This window comes from Oncorhynchus kisutch, linkage group LG6, assembly GCF_002021735.2.
Source record: "Oncorhynchus kisutch isolate 150728-3 linkage group LG6, Okis_V2, whole genome shotgun sequence".
NCBI classification, from domain to species: Eukaryota; Metazoa; Chordata; class Actinopteri; order Salmoniformes; family Salmonidae; genus Oncorhynchus; species Oncorhynchus kisutch.
In genome coordinates this window covers 8,609,527-8,627,914 of record NC_034179.2, presented here as the reverse complement: position 1 = coordinate 8,627,914, position 18,388 = coordinate 8,609,527, and the positions used below count along the sequence as shown (strand labels likewise).

Below are 18,388 nucleotides of genomic sequence, written 5' to 3'. Positions count from 1 at the left end.
TTCTGGACTGTATTATCTGACTGTATTCTGGACTGTATTATCTGACTGTATTAACTGACTGTATTCTGGACTGTATTATCTGACTGTATTATGGACTGTATTATCTGACTGTATTCTGGACTGTATTATCTGACTGTATTCTGGACTGTGTTATCTGACTGTATTAACTGACTCTATTCTGGACTGTATTATCTGACTGTATTCTGGACTGTATTATCTGACTGTATTCTGGACTGTATTAACTGACTGTATTATCTGACTGTATTTAACTGACTCTATTCTGGACTTTTTTTTCTGACTGTATTCTGGACTGTATTAATTGACTGTATTCTGGACTGTATTATCTGACTGTATTATCTGACTGTATTCTGGACTGTATTATCTGACTGTATTCTGGACTGTATTATCGGACTGTATTCTGGACTGTATTAACTGACTGTATTGTCTGACTGTATTATCTGACTGTATTCTGGACCGTATTAGAATGTATTCTGGACTGTATTATCTGACTGTATTCTGGACTGTGTTATCTGACTGTATTATCTGACTGTATTAACTGACTCTATTCTGGACTGTATTCTGGACTCTTTTATCTGACTGTATTCTGGACTGTATTAACTGGCTGTATTCTGGACTGTATTATCTGACTGTATTCTGGACTGTATTAACTGACTCTATTCTGGACTGTATTCTGGACTCTTTTATCTGACTGTATTCTGGACTCTTTTATCTGACTGTATTCTGGACTGTATTGTAGACTGTGTTAGCTGACTGTATTATGGACTGTATTAGCTGATTGTCACAATGTGGCTCTGCTCAGGTGGCATGAGGCAATCCTTATGGTCAATCTAAAAACTCAATCTCAAAGGTGACTTTTGACATTATTTAAATAAAATAAAAAATGGATTTTACCCCGTTTTCTCCCCAATTTCGTGGTATCCAATAGTTAGTAGTTACTATCTTGTCTCATCGCTACAACTCCCGTACGGGCTCGGGAGAGACGAAGGTCGAAAGCCATGCGTCCTCCGATACACAACCCAACCAAGCCACACCGCTTCTTAACACAGCACGCATCCAACCCGGAAGCCAGCCGCACCAATGTGTCGGAGGAAACACCGTGCACCTGGCAACCTGGTTAGCGTGCACTGCACCCGGCCCGCCACAGGAGTGGCTAGTGTGCGATGAGACAAGGATATCCCTACCGGCCAAACCCTCCCTCCCTATAGGTTTATAGTTGAGGAGTTTTTTAAATATTTTGACAGAAAGCACAAAGCTGATAACGGCAAATTACAGAAGGACTAATTACCCATTAGGGAAACAGCAAGAGAAAGGTGTTGTTTCTGAGATCTTTGCAACCACAACCCATTTAATCCCATTTCCAGTCAATTGGAGGTGTACCTGTGGATGTGTTTTCAAGGCCTACCTTCAAACTCAGTGCAGCTTTGCTTGACATCATGGGAAAATCAAAAAAATTTGAAAACCTCCACAAGTCTGGTTCATCCTTGGGAGCATTTTCCAAACGCCTGAAGGTGCCACGTTCATCTGTACAAATAATAGTATAGTATAAATACCATGGAACCATACCGCTCAGGAAGGAGACGCATTCTGTCTCCTAGACTTACTTTGGTGCGAAAAGCGCAAATCAATCCCAGAACAACAGCAAAGGACCCTGTGAAGATGCTGGAGGAAACAGATACAAAAGTATCTATATCCACAGTAAAATAAGTCCTATATCGACATAACCTGAAAGGCCGCTCAGTAAGGAAGAAGACACTGCTCCAAAACCGCCATAAAAAAGCCAGACTATGGTTTGCAACTGCACATTATTATTATTATTGTTTAAATGTATAAATGTTTTACCTTTATTTAATCTTTATTTAATCAGGCAAGTCAGTTAAGAACAAATTCTTATTTTCAATGACGGCCTAGGAACAGTGGGTTAACAGCCTGTTCAGGGGCAGAATGACATATTTGTACCTTGTCAGCTCGGGGGTTTGAACTCGCAACCCAACCGTGAAGCACAGGGGTGGCAGCATCATGTTGTGGGGGTGCTTTGCTGCAGGAGGGACTGTTGCACTTCACAAAATAGATGGCATCATGAGGAAGAATATTACGTGGATATATTAAAGCAACATCTCAAGACATCAGTCAGGAAGGTAAAGCTTTGTAGCAAATGGGTCTTCCAAATGGACAATGACCCAAAGCATACTTCCAAAGTTGTGGCAAAATGGCTTAAGGACAACAAAGTCAAGGTATTGGAGTCGCCATCACAAAGCCCTGACCTCAATCCTATAGAAACTTTGTGGCCAGAACTGAAAAAAGCGTGTGCAAGCAAGGAGGCCTACAAACCTGACTCAGTTACACCAGCTGTCAGGAGGAATGGGCCAAAATTCACCCAACATATTGTGGGACGCTTGTGGAAGGCTACCCAAAACGTTTGACCCAAGTTAAACAATTTAAAGGCAATGCTACCAAATAGTAATTGAGTGTATGTAAACGTCTGACCCACTGGGAATGCGATGAAAGAAATAAAAGCTGAAATAAATAATTCTCTCTACTATTATTCTGACATTTAACACTCTTAAAATAAAGTGGTGTTTCTAACTGACACAAAACAGGGAATTGTTTACTAGGATTAAATGTCAGGAATTGTGAAAAACTGAGTTTAAATGTATTTGGCTAAGGTGTATGTAAACTTCTGACTTCAAGTGTATATCAATATCAACCATCAGACAGGGCCAGCATCTGCATATTGAACGTAGTTTGTTTGAGACGGACACTCCATGTGACTTTAAAAAATCATAAAGGACTTGGGTTGATGTATCTGAATATTAGGAGCACACTTCCTAAACTGGACTACATCAAGAGCTAGACTATGCAGAGGAATCTTGACATTCTGGACTTGGATATTGACGGTTATAATGTATTCAGAGCTGATAAACAAGGTAGAGGTGGTGGAGCTAACAGATTAGTACTGCTGGACACAACAGATTAGTACTGCTGGACACATAACAGATTAGTACTGCTGGACACAACAGATTAGTACTGCTGGACACAACAGATTAGTACTGCTGGACACAACAGATTAGTACTGCTGGACACAACAGATTAGTACTGCTGGACACATAACAGATTAGTACTGCTGGACACATAACAGATTAGTACTGCTGGACACAACAGATTAGTACTGCTGGACACAACAGATTAGTACTGCTGGACACAACAGATTAGTACTGCTGGACACAACAGATTAGTACTGCTGGACACATAACAGATTAGTACTGCTGGACACAACAGATTAGTACTGCTGGACACATAACAGATTAGTACTGCTGGACACATAACAGATTAGTACTGCTGGACACAACATTTTAGTACTGCTGGACACAACAGATTAGTACTGCTGGACACATAACAGATTAGTAATGCTGGACACAACAGATTAGTACTGCTGGACACAACAGATTAGTACTGCTGGACACAACAGATTAGTACTGCTGGACACAACAGATTAGTACTGCTGGACACAACAGATTAGTACTGCTGGACACATAACATATTAGTACTGCTGGACACAACAGATTAGTACTGCTGGACACATAACAGATTAGTACTGCTGGACACATAACAGATTAGTACTGCTGGACACAACATATTAGTACTGCTGGACACATAACAGATTAGTACTGCTGGACACAACAGATTAGTACTGCTGGACACATAACAGATTAGTACTGCTGGACACATAACAGATTAGTACTGCTGGACACAACAGATTAGTACTGCTGGACACATAACAGATTAGTACTGCTGGACACAACAGATTAGTACTGCTGGACACATAACAGATTAGTACTGCTGGACACACAACAGATTAGTACTGCTGGACACAACAGATTAGTACTGCTGGACACAACAGATTAGTACTGCTGGACACAACAGATTAGTACTGCTGGACACATAACAGATTAGTACTGCTGGACACATAACAGATTAGTACTGCTGGACACAACAGATTAGTACTGCTGGACACAACAGATTAGTACTGCTGGACACATAACAGATTAGTACTGCTGGACACATAACAGATTAGTACTGCTGGACACAACAGATTAGTACTGCTGGACACATAACAGATTAGTACTGCTGGACACAACAGATTAGTACTGCTGGACACATAACAGATTAGTACTGCTGGACACACAACAGATTAGTACTGCTGGACACAACAGATTAGTACTGCTGGACACATAACAGATTAGTACTGCTGGACACAACAGATTAGTACTGCTGGACACAACAGATTAGTACTGCTGGACACATAACAGATTAGTACTGCTGGACACAACAGATTAGTACTGCTGGACACATAACAGATTAGTACTGCTGGACACATAACAGATTAGTACTGCTGGACACAACAGATTAGTACTGCTGGACACAACAGATTAGTACTGCTGGACACAACAGATTAGTACTGCTGGACACATAACAGATTAGTACTGCTGGACACAACAGATTAGTACTGCTGGACACAACAGATTAGTACTGCTGGACACAACAGATTAGTACTGCTGGACACAACATATTAGTACTGCTGGAAACATAACAGATTAGTACTGCTGGACACAACAGATTAGTACTGCTGGACACAACAGATTAGTACTGCTGGACACAACAGATTAGTACTGCTGGACACATAACAGATTAGTACTGCTGGACACATAACAGATTAGTACTGCTGGACACAACAGATTAGTACTGCTGGACACAACAGATTAGTACTGCTGGACACAACAGATTAGTACTACTGGACACAACAGATTAGTACTGCTGGACACAACAGATTAGTACTGCTGGACACAACAGATTAGTACTGCTGGACACATAACAGATTAGTACTGCTGGACAGCTGACAGATTAGTACTGCTGGACACGTAACAGATTAGTACTGCTGGACACGTAACAGATTAGTACTGCTGGACACATAACAGATTAGTACTGCTGGACACAACAGATTAGTACTGCTGGACACATAACAGATTAGTACTGCTGGACAGCTGACAGATTAGTACTGCTGGACACGTAACAGATTAGTACTGCTGGACACGTAACAGATTAGTACTGCTGGACACATAACAGATTAGTACTGCTGGACACATAACAGATTAGTACTGCTGGACACAACAGATTAGTACTGCTGGACACAACAGATTAGTACTGCTGGACATCTGACAGATTAGTACTGCTGGACACAACAGATTAGTACTGCTGGACACATAACAGATTAGTACTGCTGGACACAACAGATTAGTACTGCTGGACACATAACAGATTAGTACTGCTGGACAGCTGACAGATTAGTACTGCTGGACACAACAGATTAGTACTGCTGGACAGCTGACAGATTAGTACTGCTGGACAGCTGACAGATTAGTACTGCTGGACAGCTGACAGATTAGTACTGCTGGACACGTAACAGTATTTCATCCTTTAATACATTATATTCTATTCATATTGTGTTAAATTCTCAGGATCTCTCCCTCTCTCTGTCTTTCTTTCGCACTCTTTCTCCATATATGGAAGGCACAGTACTAGGACAGTTTAAATGGGATGAAATTCCATTCGGTGGGAACTGTGGCAATGTGGCTTGTTACACACTGCATGTGACCATAACCACAACCTTGAGTGTGATCTCAATGTGAGAAAAGCAACAAAGTAGTTATCTTATGATGCAGGCTAGAACCGTGCCATGAAGATAGAACACCACTGTGAATGGAATCTCAAGGGATTCTCACACCAACAAACACTGTCAAAAATGATCTGGTTGATTCAAGTAAGTTTAATTTAGTAATGGGTTCCACGGGCATTTTGTTGTTGTTTTAAATGTTTAGTTGGCACAAATTTAGCTCCAACTTGAGAAAATGAAGTTAAAAATGTTGTGAGTAGCACCCACACACTGCTTTTAACATACAATATTTTCAAACTACATACACAAGATAACCAATAGTGTGTGGATACTTGCTCGTCAAACATCTCATTCCAAAATCATGGGTATTAATATGGAGTTGGTCCCCCCTTTGCTGCTATAACAGCCTCCACTCTTCAGATGTTGGAACATTGCTGCGGGGACTTGCTTCCATTCAGCCACAAGAGCATAAAGTGAGGTCGGGCACTGATGTTGGGCGATTAGGCCTGGCTCGCAGTCGGTGTTCCAATTCATCCTAAAGGTGTTCAATGGGGTTGAGGTCAGGGCTCTGTTGCAGGCCAGTCAAGTTCTTCCACATCAATCTCGACAAACCATTTCTGTATGGACCTTGCTTTGTGCACGGGGGAATTGTCATGCTGAAACAGGAAAGAGCCTTCCACAAAATGTTGCCACAAAGTTGGAATCATCTAGAATGTCATTGTATGCTGTAGCGTTAAGATTTCCCTTCACTGGAATTAAGGGGCCTAGCCCGAACCACAAAAAACAGCCCCAGACCATTATTCCTCCTCCACCAAACTTTCCAGTTGCCACTATGGATTGGGGCAGGAAGAGTTCTCCTGGCATCCGCCAAACCCAGGTTAGTCCGTCGAGCTGCCAGGTAGTGAAGCGTGATTCATCACTCCAGGGAACGCGTTTCCACTGCTCAAATCAAATCAATTGATCACATACACGTGTTTAGCAGATGTTATTGCGGGTGTAGCAAAATGCTTGCTCCCAGAGTCCAATGGCGGCAAGCTTTTTCACCACTCCAGCCAAGCTCTTGGCATTGCGTATGGTAATCTTAGGCTGCATGAAAACCCATTTCATGAAGCTCCCGACAAACAGTTATTTTGTTGACGTTGCTTGCAGAGGCAGTTTGGAACTGAGGAAACTGTCAGAATAACTGATAACTGACCCGGGCATGGTGGTGTGGCAGGAGGATCGGAATGCCGTAAACCAAGTGGTTGTGAGTCCAAATCCCAGGTAAGGGTGCGCAGAATGATATTTACTGTATAAATGAACGTGCACAGCATCACTGTGTGTCAAATATGTATAATGAAAACATTGTATGTTAAAAGCACTGTGTTTTCTGAAGTCATGGGCTTCTAACACCAACAAACAGAGATGCCCTGAAGAGAGAACGTTACTGGAAACAGAATTTCCTGGGCTTCTAACACCAACAAACAGAGATGCCCTGAAGAGAGAACGTTACTAGAAACAGAATTTCTTGGGCTTCTAACACCAACAAACAGAGATGCCCTGAAGAGAGAACGTTACTAGAAACAGAATTTCCTGGGCTTCTAACACCAACAAACAGAGATGCCCTGAAGAGAGAACGTTACTAGAAACAGAATTTCCTGGGCTTCTAACACCAACAAACAGAGATGCCCTGAAGAGAGAACGTTACTGGAAACAGAATTTCCTGGGCTTCTAACACCAACAAACAGAGATGCCCTGAAGAGAGAACGTTACTGGAAACAGAATTTCCTGGGCTTCTAACACCAACAAACAGAGATGCCCTGAAGAGAGAACGTTACTAGAAACAGAATTTCCTGGGCTTCTAACACCAACAAACAGAGATGCCCTGAAGAGAGAACGTTACTGGAAACAGAATTTCCTGGGCTTCTAACACCAACAAACAGAGATGCCCTGAAGAGAGAACATTACTAGAAACAGAATTTCCTGGGCTTCTAACACCAACAAACAGAGATGCCCTGAAGAGAGAACGTTACTGGAAACAGAATTTCCTGGGCTTCTAACACCAACAAACAGAGATGCCCTGAAGAGAGAACGTTACTAGAAACAGAATTTCCTGGGCTTCTAACACCAACAAACAGAGATGCCCTGAAGAGAGAACGTTACTGGAAACAGAATTTCCTGGGCTTCTAACACCAACAAACAGAGATGCCCTGAAGAGAGAACGTTACTGGAAACAGAATTTCCTGGGCTTCTAACACCAACAAACAGAGATGCCCTGAAGAGAGAACGTTACTGGAAACAGAATTTCCTGGGCTTCTAACACCAACAAACAGAGATGCCCTGAAGAGAGAACGTTACTGTATTTATCTTACTGTGATTAATGATGACATGAATTTAACACAATATGAATAGTTTATGAAGGTACTCTGTACAGTAAAAAACAAAATAGTTTATGCTAAACCTTTCTGTACCATATATACAGTATAGTATATTTCAATAGATTAGGTGTGCAGAGATTAGTGGAATATGTTACAATTTAACCTCTGAATTCAATTATTTATTAAACCCGTCCTACACTACAGTTTTCACCCAAAGATTTTCCAGGAACCTTTCCTCACTTGCTTCCTAACTGTTACAAATCACTTGTCACATCCAGCTGGTTTGGCACTTAAAGGAGTGAGAAGGACATTGTGTATGTGAGTAAAGCACAAAAGGTTATACTCATATTCATTTATTTATGTACAGTTACAAGCTATCTTTGACCTTGCACATCCACTGTTTTACAACTGTGACTGACTTATGACTTCTGTAACAAGGCCAAGAAATCCTCTACACCAGGGGTCGGTAACAGGTGGGTCCGTGGGCCAAAACTGCCCCGCGGGGGATTGTTTTTGCCCCCTACCCCAAAATTTGTAATCTATTTTTTATTATTTTTATTATAGTTTTTGGTCAAAAAAGTATAAATTCACTAGGGATTCAGCCAAAAAAATCTAAATAATTGAGGAAACCTGTTGTCCGGGTTTGGCCGGGGTAGGCTGACATGCCCAGTTAAATAAATACAAAATAAAATAAAAAACTACTCCCACAAATAAAATTAAAAGAGATGTGATCGTGTCTCAATGTAATCAAGGTGTGAAATTATTGTTATTTTCTAATACAATCTAAGTTGCGGTCAATTTGCAGTGTACAAATTATTACAATTATTTTCCAGTCCCCTGGACTATTTGTTCCAACAAAAATCACGGCTCGTGGCTGAATCTAGTCGCCTACCCCCACACCCCGATCCACAAAACCAGGCAGGAAGTATCTGTGGAATCTGAACATCAGTCACACTATGCATTTTGTGTCCCAAATGGAGCCCTATTCCCTATATAGTGCACTACTTTTAAACAGGACCCCATAGGGCTCTGGTCTAAAGTAGTGCACTATAGTATATAGGAAATAGGCTTCCATTTGAGATGTACCCATAGTTCCATGAACCTAGCTTCAGTCACACTATCTATCCTGTCCTTCCCGCCATTGAACCCACAGGCTGTGTAGCATCTTGATTCAATCAACAGCTGCTTAACCCAAGGGGTGTATTACCCCCTTCGATCGCTCCCTCTGCCTCCCACTGCCTCCCTCTGCCTCCCACTGCCTCCCACTCCCTCCCACTGCCTCCCTCTGCCTCCCACTCCCTCCCTCTGCCTCCCTCTGCCTCCCACTCCCTCCCTCTGCCTCCCTCTGCCTCCCACTGCCTCCCTCTGCCTCCCACTCCCTCCCTCTGCCTCCCTCTGCCTCCCACTCCCTCCCTCTGCCTCCCACTCCCTCCCTCTGCCTCCCACTCCCTCCCTCTGCCTCCCACTCCCTCCCTCTGCCTCCCTCTGCCTCCCACTGCCTCCCACTGCCTCCCACTGCCTCCCTCTGCCTCCCTCTGCCTCCCACTCCCTCCCTCTGCCTCCCTCTGCCTCCCACTGCCTCCCTCTGCCTCCCTCTGCTTCCCTTTGCCTCTCTCTGCCTCCCTCTGCCTCCCACTGCCTCCCTTTGCCTCCCTCAACCTCCCTCTGCCTCCCTCTGCCTCCCACTGCCTCCCTCTGCCTCCCACTGCCTCCCTCTGCCTCCCACTGCCTCCCTCTGCCTCCCACTGCCTCCCTCTGCCTCCCACTGCCTCCCTCTGCCTCCCTCTGCCTCCCACTGCCTCCCTCTGCCTCCCTCTGCTTCAAGGCCTCCCTCTGCCTCCCACTGCCTCCCTCTGCCTCCCACTGCCTCCCTCTGCTTCAAGGCCTCCCTCTGCCTCCCACTGCCGCCCTCTGCCTCCCACTGTCTCCCTCTGCCTCCCTCTGCTTCAAGGCCTCCCTCTGCCTCCCACTGCCTCCCTCTGCCTCCCTCTGCCTCACTCTGCCTCCCACTGCCTCCCTCTGCCTCCCTCTGCCTCCCTCAGCCTCCCACTGCCTCCCTCTGCCTCCCTCTGCCTCCCTCTGCCTCACTCTGCCTCCCTCTGCCTCTCTCTGCCTCCCACTGCCCCTCTGCCTCCCTCTGCCTCCCTCTGCCTCCCTCTGCCTCCCACTGCCCCTCTGCCTCCCACTGCCTCCCTCTGCCTCCCTCTGCTTCAAGGCCTCCCTCTGCCTCCCACTGCCGCCCTCTGCCTCCCACTGCCTCCCTCTGCCTCCCACTGCCTCCCTCTGCCTCTCTCTGCTTCAAGGCCTCCCTCTGCCTCCCTCAGCCTCCCTCTGCCTCCCACTGCCTCCCTCTGCCTCCCACTGCCTCCCTCTGCCTCCCTCTGCCTCCCTCTGCCTCCCACTGCCCCTCTGCCTCCCACTGCCTCCCTCTGCCTCCCACAGCCTCCCTCTGCCTCCCACTGCCTCCCTCTGCCTCCCACTCCCTCCCTCTGCCTCCCACTGCCTCCCTCTGCCTCCCACTGCCTCCCTCTGCCTCCCACTGCCTCCCTCTGCCTCCCACTGCCCCTCTGCCGCCCACTGCCTCCCTCTGCCTCTCTCTGCTTCAAGGCCTCCCTCTGCCTCCCTCAGCCTCCCTCTGCCTCCCTCTGCCTCCCACTGCCTCCCTCTGCCTCCCACTGCCTCCCTCTGCCTCCCACTGCCCCTCTGCCTCCCACTGCCTCCCTCTGCCTCCCACAGCCTCCCTCTGCCTCCCACTGCCTCCCTCTGCCTCCCACTGCCTCCCTCTGCCTCCCACTGCCTCCCTCTGCCTCCCACTGCCTCCCTCTGCCTCCCACTGCCTCCCTCTGCCTCCCACTGCCCCTCTGCCTCCCACTGCCTCCCTCTGCCTCCCACAGCCTCCCTCTGCCTCCCACTGCCTCCCACTCCCTCCCTCTGCCTCCCACTGCCTCCCTCTGCCTCCCACTGCCTCCCTCTGCCTAAAAGTAATTTGTTTGGGCAGTGGCCTAGCTCTGGGTTGGAGCACCACAGGGTTGTCTGCATGGGCTAAGGCACGGTTAGTTATTCTTAGCTGTGGAATCAATCCTTTGCAACCAACTGCAAGGAACCTCCTCTGACACATGGGGAAAGTTGTATGAACAGATTTAAACAAAATCACCTTAGAATCATAAATATTTGGAACACAGAACTGTCCACTCTCATTCTCTACATCCCGTACTAAAAACTGAAAATGGTTTTAATAAAAGGCATTACTGTAAACGTATTCTAAGTTATATTAAATGTTGTCATTGTATAGTTCTTCAACTACAAGAGGTTGAATTGTGAAAAGGAACATGCAGTATTATGTGATTGACCACACACACACACACACACACACACACACACACACACACACACACACACACACACACACACACACACACACACACACACACACACACACACACACACACACACACACACAACAGGTGGATAATTGTACATATAATGCCATGCTGTTTGCCACATGTGAGACAGGTCTGCCTCCCAAATGGCACCCTATTCCCTACATAGTGTGCTACTTTTAAACAGGACCCCATTGGGCTCTGGTCTAAAGTAGTGCACTATATAGGGAATAGGGTTCTATAGGGCTCTGGTCTAAAGTAGTGCACTATATAGGGAATAGGGTTCTATAGGGCTCTGGTCTAAAGTAGTGCACTATATAGGGAATAGGGTTCCATAGGGGCTCTGGTCTAAAGTAGTGCACTATATAGGGAACAGGGTGCCATTTGGGGATGCACAGAGAAGATGCCTCGTCCTTATCCAGCTCAGGAAAACGCTTCTGACTGAGGTTCTTCAATGAGAGCATGGAAAATGCATATCAGTGGCATTTGTCACACCCTGATCTGTTTCACCTGTCTTTGTGATTGTCTCCACCCCCCTCCAGGTGTCGCCCATCTTCCCCATTATCCCCTGTGTATTTATACCTGTGTTCTCTGTTTGTCTGTTGCCAGTTAGTTTGTTTCGTCAAGCCTACCAGCGTTTTCCCCTCTGTTCCTGTCTCTCGATTGTTCCTGTTTTCCCGGTGTTGACCATTTCTGCCTGCCCTGACCCTGAGCCTGCCCTGCCCCTGCCCTGACCCTGAGCCTGCCCTGACCCTGTCTGCCGTCCTGTACCTTTGCCCCACCTATCTGGATTACTGACCCCTGCCTGCCCTTGACCTGTCTTTTGCCTGCCCTTGTGGGATTAGTAAACTGTTGATACTTCGACATTGTCTGCATCTGGGTATTGAAACGTGATAGCATTGAACAGTAGCACTAATCACAACAACAACAACAACAACAACAACAACAACAAAGTGATGATATATCATGTAATCTTATAGGGGTTTACAATGTTTATCATATCAATAGGGACTGAATGCTATTGTAAACAAAGGACTCAAATCTGTATTATTGAATTAGATAAGTCAATGTTTTGCTTGTTAGGCTTCCTGGATAGTTTAGTGTGTCAAATTATACACCCTTTGTGACAAGATTGACTGAAAACTGGGACAATGTAATGATGATAAAGGGTATATAATGCATATTCACATGCATGTACCTAGCTACCCTCTTGTTCAACAACAAGGTGCCCTCCATGATATCTAAAATCATAGTAGTTGTCAACATACAGTATAATTTCAACATCATCTGTGTAAATAATAGTATAGGGTACTGCTCCTTCCCTGCAGAGATAAATGTTGACGCCTATTTTTCGCTCTTTAGTACAGAGCTGATGTACCATAGCTACCCTGGGCTGATATATGAGAGAGAGGCAGACCCGAGTTCATGCAGAAGCCGTGTGAACAGCAACACTTTCATCAATGTTTTTACTCTGACCAGAGGCTTTTCAGTCTCTACAAATATTATTTCCACTGAAGGTGTAGGCCTATGAATGAAAACATCTCGTGACTTAAACCATTGTTATAACACTATAAAATATAAAATACAAATGACTTAACTTTTGTATAATAAATACATTTACCTTTTTTAACCGGTTATGGATCAAAGTTTGAAATACTTGAGTCACAACCAAGCCAATCCCGATGATCAGTAGACTGGCGCAAACAATCCCGACTCCATATATCGCACAAGATCTTCGCGTCATGATAAAGGTGACTCCGAGACAACAGTGCGTAAAAGTTCGACCACTGCGTAGAAGAAGCGGAGGATGATGCCGTTGAAACGTGGCTACTGAGCCTGCTGTGGTTTTATCTGCAAGTTCCCTTCACTGTGTAAACGGTAACAAAGAAACTTATTGAAAGTTGACCTTGTTGACTGATCTTTGTGGTCCGTTTTTCTGTTTCTGCAAGATGTGACAGAACTTCTAATTCTGCAGGAGCGACCGTTTTTTAGTCGACAAAATGAATAATAACGGTAATCGTTTCTTTATTCTTCTTAGTTTATAGGCGGTCCAAGAAAGGGGAATTAAGCTAACTTTAATTAACCATCCGCTTTCTGGTTAATAGTGTAACAGATATTTCACAGCAAAAAGGAGTTGGACTGCAGTCCGGGGTGGTGAAGGTGTAGTAAGCTGTATAAAACATGCCAGTGGATATTTGTAGCGTCCTACAAGGTCACACTTGTGCCCTCCGTGCGTTAGCGAATGTTGATTGGTCACAACTTAACGGCTGTTGTCTCCCCTCAACACGTGTGTCAGTGCTGTTACAGGCTGGGGCTGTGGTCTCAGAGCATGTCGTATTATTCTGTACATACATCCGAGACACTCCATTTAGTATGACGTTTCCTATGGTATGTATTACTTTGTGGATGTCCATCACCCATTGCATATAATATGTTACGAATTTGTCTACAATACGTAATATATAATACAAATTGTAGCCTAATTATATTTTATGAATTTGCTAAACTGAGGCTGTGGTCGTATTATTCTGTAGGCTCTGTCAATCCAAGTCACTCCATTCATTATATGTTACGTTTTGAATGAAATGTCTTCACTTGTGGACGTCCATCACCCATTTCGTATAATATGTTACGAATTAGAAAAACATACAATATGTTACACATTTTCTAAACATTCTATACGTTACGAATTCTAGCTAGGTGTCTAGGTAGCTAATGTTAGCTAGGCTAGTGGTTAGGGTTAAGTTTAAGAGTTAGGTTAAAGGGTTAAAGTTAGGGGAATGGCTTAGCTAAACGGGTTAATGTTAGGGTTAAAGGCAAGGTTTAGCTAACATGCTAAGTAGCTATTTGCAAAGTAGCTAAAAAAAACTAGTATGAAGTTTAAAGAAAATGAATTGGCTATAATTGTCAGTGATGAGATTCGAACTCGCAACCTTTGGGTTGTTCTATGAGTTAATCTTCATCAATTTTTGTGAATTCTGAAGAATTTGAGTCATATTAAAATCACATAAAGAAACAGAAAGGCTTCATAATTCATATAGATCAAAAATAAATGTATCAACTCACTACTGTAAGTCGCTCTGGATAAGAGCGTCTGCTAAATGACAGGTTGTGTTAACTGAGTGCTATTATTTCATAGAACAAAACTTATAAGAACTCCTAAGCCTGTGTTAACCTCAGACCTTATTTTCTGTGTTCATTTCAAAACCCTATTCTTTCCCCATACATTTTTCGCAAAGGGATGGCTGGACGAACCAGACTACAAGCTAATGAGCTCTATAGAAATCTCAGATGACACTTGTAGGTGATGTCATGGTGACATTGGCTAGTTTAGTTGATGTGTAGAAATAAGTAATCGGGGTCTAACTGTCATCTAGTGCCGAACTGCGCATGTGCAGGCCGTCAAACAAACGCACTACTTTCGATATAAAGTTGTTTTTGACTAAAAATTAAGGTTAGGGTTTCTGGTAGGGACATCCCAAGGATTCCAGGTAGCACGGACCCTGCAATAAAGAGCTAGAGCTCCGGATTCCGATGCCCAGGCTCAATGGCAAAAACGTGCTCACAAACTGTTCGCATGAAGAAAAAAAAAACTTTAAATTGTTAAATACATTTACGATGCATTTGATAATGGATCAATTACATTAACCATCAATTTAAAAAATATTGACACATAAAAAAGTGATGGTAAAAATGGTGAAATAGCCATTAGTACTTGCCAAATTCTAATAAGCTTGGTTGAATGATGGTTTATAAATGCACCTAAAATGATCATACGGCAAACTCTTATTCCATAATGTAACCTTGCAAGGGTTTCACTTTCGAGGGAACATCCTCACTTTTGGATGGGATATATTGGTGCAAGGCATCATGTCATAATCTGCTCCAAATAACGATGACCTCGAAGAAGCCCGTGTGTTTACACTGACGCCATGTAAACAGGGAGAAAAGAAAGGGGTCGAGAAGAACGTCATTGTGAAAAATCCAGACATGAAAGATTGCTGTGAAAGAAACAGTCTTGTAGATCAAAAACTTCAACACAGGAGAGGGAAAGTAAGTTTTCCATGCAATTTTATTATCTTTTTTTTGGGATACATGAACTCTGCTGGACGATTTAGCATTGGTAGTTAACTAGCCTAGTGTTCGCTAGCTGGCTAACTGTAGGTAGCAAACGTTAGCTGGCCTACAGTACCAACTAGGTACTTCATAGTCTTCATAGTCATAAATCCTGTGCAACAAGTAGTGACAACCTTGTACTTATGCAGATATTACAAATATGTACTCTGTGGTGTATTACTGTGTTTATGGCTCTGTTTTTGGCGGCAAGTAGCCGAGTGGGTAGAGTGTAGAGGCGGCAGGTAGTCTAGTGGGTAGAGTGTAGAGGCGGCAGGGTAGCCTAGTGGTTAGAGTGTAGAGGTGGCAGGTAGTCTAGTGGGTAGAGTGTAGAGGCGGCAGGTAGCCTAGTGGGTAGAGTGTAGAGGTGGCAGGTAGCCTAGTGGTTAGAGTGTAGAGGCGGCAGGTAGCCTAGTGGTTAGAGTGTAGAGGCGGCAGGTAGCCTAGTGGGTAGAGTGTTGAGGTGGCAGGTAGTCTAGTGGTTAGAGTGTAGAGGTGGCAGGTAGCCTAGTGGGTAGAGTGTAGAGGCGGCAGGTAGCCTAGTGGTTAGAGTGTAGAGGTGGCAGGTAGTCTAGTGGGTAGAGTGTAGAGGCAGCAGGTAGCCTAGTGGTTTGAGTGTAGAGGCGGCAGGTAGCCTAGTGGTTAGAGCGTTGGGCCAGTAACCGAAAGGTTGCTGGATAGAATGCCCAAGTTGACAAGGTAAAAATCTATCGTTCAGCCCCTGAGCAAGGCAGTTAACCCACTGTTCCCCATGCACTGAAGACATGAATGTCGATTAAGGAAGCCCCCCCCCCCCCCCCCCCCCCTATAGCGGGTTTAGCCTTTCACTTGGATGTCAACGAGGTTCAGGTTGTCCTAATGGGTAACGTATACATTAATCCTATGTTTAAAAAAATAAAATCTGTGATGGCACCCGTATGGTAGACCCCTGTCAGTGAGGTTAACCTATATCTGATCTGTTTTTGTAAATTAAACCAGGTTAACCCAAATGGAAGACTTTTTGGGGCACAAGTGCTAGCAACAACATTGAGTGGAGATTATGAAGAGTGGGCATTCACGGGTAGGCAGTTAGATCCTTTTGAGCCTCTAAACTTTGATCTCGGACACCCAGCAAATCTGTCCACAAGACATTAGAACCTTGTGACAGTTATTACTAAATCGGATGCAGCTGAGAAGAAACTAAACACTAAATTGGACGACTTATGCTTGTTACAATGCTCGTCATCAACGGGCAAGTTTCCACTAAATTCATTACACTGTAATAAAGATGTCTTGAAATGAAGTGTTAAGGATCAAACTATAGGGGGAAATTTAGGGTTGGAACTGGGAACTCTTATAAATGTCAAATTAGCCTCGTGGTTAGTGAGAGTATCAGCAAAAAGGGTTAATCAATATGGACCCCATCCCTTAACACTGCTAACAGGAGCCTCTGATCTGTCCTGGCCAATAGGGTAAGATGTGTTCTTCCCACCGCTGCTGTGTGGAGCAACACGTCTGGTCAGTGAGACTACAGTAAAACAAGGTAAACGCCATCTAGTGGACTGCACAACACATGACAGTCTTCTGACGAAAAGAGGTACATGTTACACACTACAGTAGCTAGTGATACCTACTGTGTAGCAAAACAGGGCAGGTGTGAAATTCCTGGTATCACCACATATCTGCTGCTGACTTTTCTTTACGGATTATTATTTTTTTCACAATTTCTTAAATTGATTGATTTGTATCCTGACCATAACAAAATCAGCCAAAATATGTAGGGATGGCAGGTAGCCTAGTGGTTAGGTCGTTGGGCCAGTTACCAAAAGGTTGCTGGATTGAATCCCAGAGCTGACAGGGTAAAAAAAAAAAAATGTTGTTCTGACCCTGAACAAGGCAGTTAACCCACTGTTCCCCGGTAGGACTACATATGCATCCTCGTGTGGTTTTTGGAACATGGCTAAAAGAAGTCTGGAGATGTTGTTATTACAGGTACCTAACCACCCTGCTATCTCTGTCAACAACCACTCTCAGTGTCCCAAATGGCACCCTATCCCCTATATAGTGCACTACTTTTGACCAGAGCCCTGGGATCCTTAGTGAAAGTAGTGCACTACATAGGGAATAGGTTGTTATTTGGAACAGAACCACTGTCCTATCTCCCCCGACAACGATGGAACTCCAAACACACATACTGTCCCACATTTTGTTACATCACAGCCTTATTCTAAAATTGATTTTTTTTAAATCCTCAGCAATTTACACACAATATCTCATAACGACAAAGTGAAAACAGGTTTTTAGACATGTCTGAAAATGAATAAATAACAGAAATACCTTATTTACATAAGTATTAAGACCCTTTGCTATGAGACTCAAAAATGAGCTCAGGTGCATCCTGTTTCCATTGATCATCCTTAAGATGTTTCTACAACTTGATTGGATTCCGCCTGTGGTAAATTCAATTGATTGGACATGATTTGGAAAGGCACACACCTGTTTATATAAGGTCCTACAGTTGACAGTACATGTCAGAGCAAAAACCAAGCCATGAGGTCAAAGGATGTGTCTGTAGCGCGCCGAGACAGGATTGTGTCGAGGCACAGATCTGGGGGATTTTTTTATTTTTTTTTACAGGCTATTTAGAGTTTTCCAAAAGTCACCTAAAGACTATCAGACCATGATAAACAAGATTCTCTGATCTGATGAAACCAAGATTGAACTCTTTGGCCTGAATGCCAAGTGTCACTTCTAGAGGAAACCTGGCACCATCCCTACAGGGAAGCATGCTGGGGCAGCATCATGTTGTGGAGAGGTTTTTCAGCGGAAGGGCCTGAGAGACTAGTCAGGATCAAGGCAAAGATGAACAT

The 18,388-nt window shown here is 44.2% G+C and overlaps 1 protein-coding gene across 2 annotated transcripts in view; it reads right to left on the bottom strand.

Moving 5' to 3' along the window:
• Positions 1 to 13,607, bottom strand: part of LOC109892292 (lysosome membrane protein 2) — a 62,486-nt gene extending 48,879 nt beyond the window's left edge. For both annotated transcript variants that reach the window (XR_004210172.1, XM_031826078.1), the window contains exon 1: positions 13,048 to 13,607. Coding sequence is in view for 1 of the 2 variants with exons in the window: in XM_031826078.1 (XP_031681938.1) it covers positions 13,048 to 13,170 (123 nt within the window). In the remaining variant the exon portion in view is untranslated. The remainder of the gene's footprint in view (positions 1 to 13,047) is intronic.
• Positions 13,608 to 18,388: the final 4,781 nt, after the last annotated feature.